The 3,724-nt window shown below is 48.0% G+C and overlaps 1 protein-coding gene across 1 annotated transcript in view; it reads left to right on the top strand.

Annotated features, from left to right (window-relative positions):
- Nucleotides 1–3,643: 3,643 nt before the first annotated feature.
- T265_04322 (hypothetical protein) overlaps nucleotides 3,644–3,724 on the top strand; it is a gene marked incomplete at both ends in the record, with an annotated part of 4,146 nt that continues 4,065 nt past the window's right edge. The window contains one exon of the mRNA XM_009169031.1: nucleotides 3,644–3,694. Coding sequence (XP_009167295.1) covers nucleotides 3,644–3,694 — 51 coding nt within the window. The remainder of the gene's footprint in view (nucleotides 3,695–3,724) is intronic.

Here is a 3,724-nt window from a genome sequence, read left to right as displayed (position 1 = left end):
TCAGGGCACACACATTCATTAGGCAATTTTTTTCATTTCGGGTAGTAGCTGCGTGGAATGACCTTCCTCCGACGGTTGTACACGCTCCTTCTCGAACGCAATTTAAAGGACTAGTAGGCATTTATTTAAGCGAATCCTCACGCTGGCAAGCATACTGCGCCGCGCTTTGAACATAAACAGCAGTGCTACACCCTTTTTTCACCTGTGCCTTTCAGGTGAACGACAGCCACTGACAGACAAGAACAAAACCGACCCGTGAAACTTGGGCAAAAGCCTCGATCCTGTGTATCAATCTGTGAACCGTGTTCTAGTACCCAGTTCGAGGCACTATTAAACATTTATTTATGCGAATCCTCGCTGGCAAGCATACTGCCCCGTGCTGGGAAAATAAAAAGCAGTACTACACTCTTTTTTCACTTGTACCTTTCAGGTGAACGATAGCAACTGGCCGACAAGAACAAAAGTGACCCGGGAAACTTATGCACAAGCCTCGATCCGTGCGTGCGTGAATCAATGACCTTGGCCAGTTAAGTTGATGGCCAGTCCCGCGAAAGGCGTAAACGAAGTGGTAATGTGCAGTACCACGTTGGTTGGACAAGAACAAAAGTGACCCGGGAAACTTATGCACAAGCCTCGATCCGTGAGTGCGTGAATCAATGACCTTGGCCAGTTGAGTTGATGGCCAGTCCCGCGAAAGGCGTAAACGAAGTGGTAATGTGCAGTACCTGTTACGTTGGTTGATTTATACGTATTGCTGATGTGCAACCTTGCCCTCTGGGCCTTACCTGATGAGTTTTACTTTTTTTTCCATTCACGAAAATTACTGTGAACCCTTCACCCAGGAAAATCATTGTCCCCTATTGCCAGGATAGTGGCAACTGTTAAATCTACCAGATTGACTCTGGCTCTACATTTGTGCATATAGGCCTCAGACAATCAACTGGCTGCATGGTGTCCTGAGATATCGTGCCAGCCGTAGACCCGAATGGCTAACATCACTTTCAGACACCGACGACTTTGCTCAATCGTGTGGATTCTATTCTACTAATCTTTATACTCCCACTCACTCAAGAACCGTGTTTTGCTCTTATGTAGGAGCTGTTACGGTCAATAGCCCAACTAGGGAGTGATAGATGAGATGGTCAGGCCTCTAACCACTACCACCAAGGTGAGCTCCAACTAGCTGAAGAAGTCATTCGGCCTGCCAATATACTGATGCCCCAAGTCAGTTCTCAGCAGAAGAAGCCGCAGGGGTACGCATGGTGTATTGAACGCCGAAAAACGGGTCAACAGCCCGTGAACAGCGTGTCCTATTTCAAGTGTATTCAACAATGTTTTGTAAATCCAGACGCCTTCTGAAAACGGTATATACGGCTGATGCGTACCCTTGTTGGTTCTTCTGCTGAGAACTGACTTGGGGCATCACTTTATTGGCGGGCAAGAAACGACGACCTCTGTCTGCTACTATAATTATTGCAACAGGACGAAAGCACCTCAAAGGAACAACTGAAGCCCATAAAATCCCTTACTCGAAGACTATGTTTCCAGACTCCTGTAGCCGGTACCACCAAGTTTCCTGTTTCTGATGCAGCTGCGGCCTTAATAACGGAATTTAGACTTTACTCCGTTCCTGGTTACACCTGAACTACAGATATCAGGCTCCGGATGCTTAACTGAATCGAGCAGAATGCTGGTATGTTGTTACAGAGCCTCACCACCAGACGTCAACGGTCCACCATCCTGAAGCTGCGATCGGTCGGTCACCAGTTACTTTATTAATGCACTGTTGTTGATGACCATAATATTAATCAGGAGGTGTATGCACTAATGAAAGTTTTTGGCAGTGGCGGGTTGCAACACGTATAAAAATAAATAAAATGCGAAAATGGGAGCAAGTCGAAAGAAGAACTTATCGTCTGTGAGAGTTCCTTGGTGAAAGTCCGGAAGGCGGGAATGTGTTTTTCTATGCAGTACGACTGCTACACGTGTTCTATAATTGTCCGTGGACTGTGGAGAGTGGTTGACTTCCTGCTCCCTGCGCGCGCGCGAGTCTGTGTGTGCTGACTGTGTTCGGTTTCCCTATATGTAGGTCTGTTTGCGTATACGTGGGCGCGTCAGCACATGAGTAGTTGCTACGCTCACTAGACAATACAGACAATCGGTGTCCGATGAGTCAGCTTAATGTGACGTGGTTTGAGTATGAAAAAAACAAGCCTTGTGATCCAGTAAGCGACTGTGAGCTGACAGTCAAGTATGTGGGTGACTGGGTAGCTACAACTTCAAGCAGCTGTATCCCCGCAACCAACTATGATGTCCCAAAGAAGTCCGAGGTCAATTCGAAAACAGAAATAGCGTCGCACAATTTGACTGCATTGCAGTGAGTGGCGCTTTGCTTGTAATTTTAATGCGGACATCTTGAATGTACCAGCTGCAGTTGTCACGGTCACAAGGAAGAATAATGTCGACCTCAGATGGCTTAAGTGCCATTGCACTACAGAGCAGCTTATACTTTGAAGTTGAAGTCGGTCACAACAACGTTCAAAGCTGATTCCTCTCGCTGATGCAAGTTTTCGATGGTGCATGTCAACAAAACCCCAGTTCGTTTGTGGCTTGATGTGGTTTCTGACATCACGCAGCTCACTGGGTGAACGTGGAAACAAATTAACAAACTTCATGTCAACCCGACTGAACGTTTGGCCCGCAGTGCCTCTGGGTGTAAACTTTGATTGGCTGGTAAGGTTGGTTGCTTCATAGTGGCTCAAGGGCCCAAGCCACATGCTACCTGATATCATGCCCCAAGCCTGACCTCATTCGATTGAACTGTATCGAAAAGCTAAATTTATTTAAAAACAGCCAATTAATTCTATTTGCAACGTCATGCGCGCTGCATCCAAAGGTGCCTTGCGAAGCCATATTCGGTGCCTGCGAAGCCATATTCGGTGGTGAACATGAATGGCCTAAAAAGGGGAGGCTTGACTGCATCCGCTTCACAATCTTAGGCCAGTTTTTAGCTCGAAACGTGGAGTGCTGTTTGTAGTCCTGTCTACTGTTGACTAGGAACTGGACCGACTCCAGAGGGCTGGTGACATCGAAACACCCTACTACTCGGCACTGTTCGCACGGTTCGTACTGGTGAAGAAGGCTGATAGAACCACGAAGTTGTATGCGGGTTTCTCCACGAGTCTGAGTGCTACTTGGAATTGGTATGCAGTACCCTCTGCCTAATCCAAACGACTTGTTCGCGAAACTGAGTGGGGAGAAATGTTTTGTGAGGACTGATTTGGTCGAAGCTTACTTCCGGGTTGAGTTCGAGGAAGAATCCCGAGCGCTTTTAACCACTGATATGCACCACGTTCTGTTCCAATATACTTGACCGTTGTTTGGTGTTGAGCCCGACCTAAAGCTGACACATGGAAGTGGTGGTCGGGCTTCAGTGCTGCAATGATCCCGCGGGCTACACTGGCTGGAACTTCATTCCACAAGGTGCAACCATGCCAGGAAGGCCAAAGGGGAGCAGCCAGACCAAGAGCAGCGAGACCCCGTACTACGAGTAATCGTGCTACGAGGCGGTCTCGGGGTAAAGTCGTACTGTCCTCTGCGACAGGAGTGTGAAGGCAGTAAGGTGTTTCCCCCAGGCGACCAGATGTCCATATTTATGGAAGCAGCGATGCTGCCTTCCCCCGAGGAAGGACGGGTTAGAAAACGTCGGCCCCAAAAACCGCAC

The sequence above is a fragment of the Opisthorchis viverrini genome, assembly GCF_000715545.1.
Source record: "Opisthorchis viverrini unplaced genomic scaffold opera_v5_70, whole genome shotgun sequence".
Taxonomy (NCBI): domain Eukaryota; kingdom Metazoa; phylum Platyhelminthes; class Trematoda; order Opisthorchiida; family Opisthorchiidae; genus Opisthorchis; species Opisthorchis viverrini.
The sequence above is the reverse complement of the archived record's forward strand: the minus strand, read 5'-3'. Positions and strand labels throughout refer to the sequence as shown.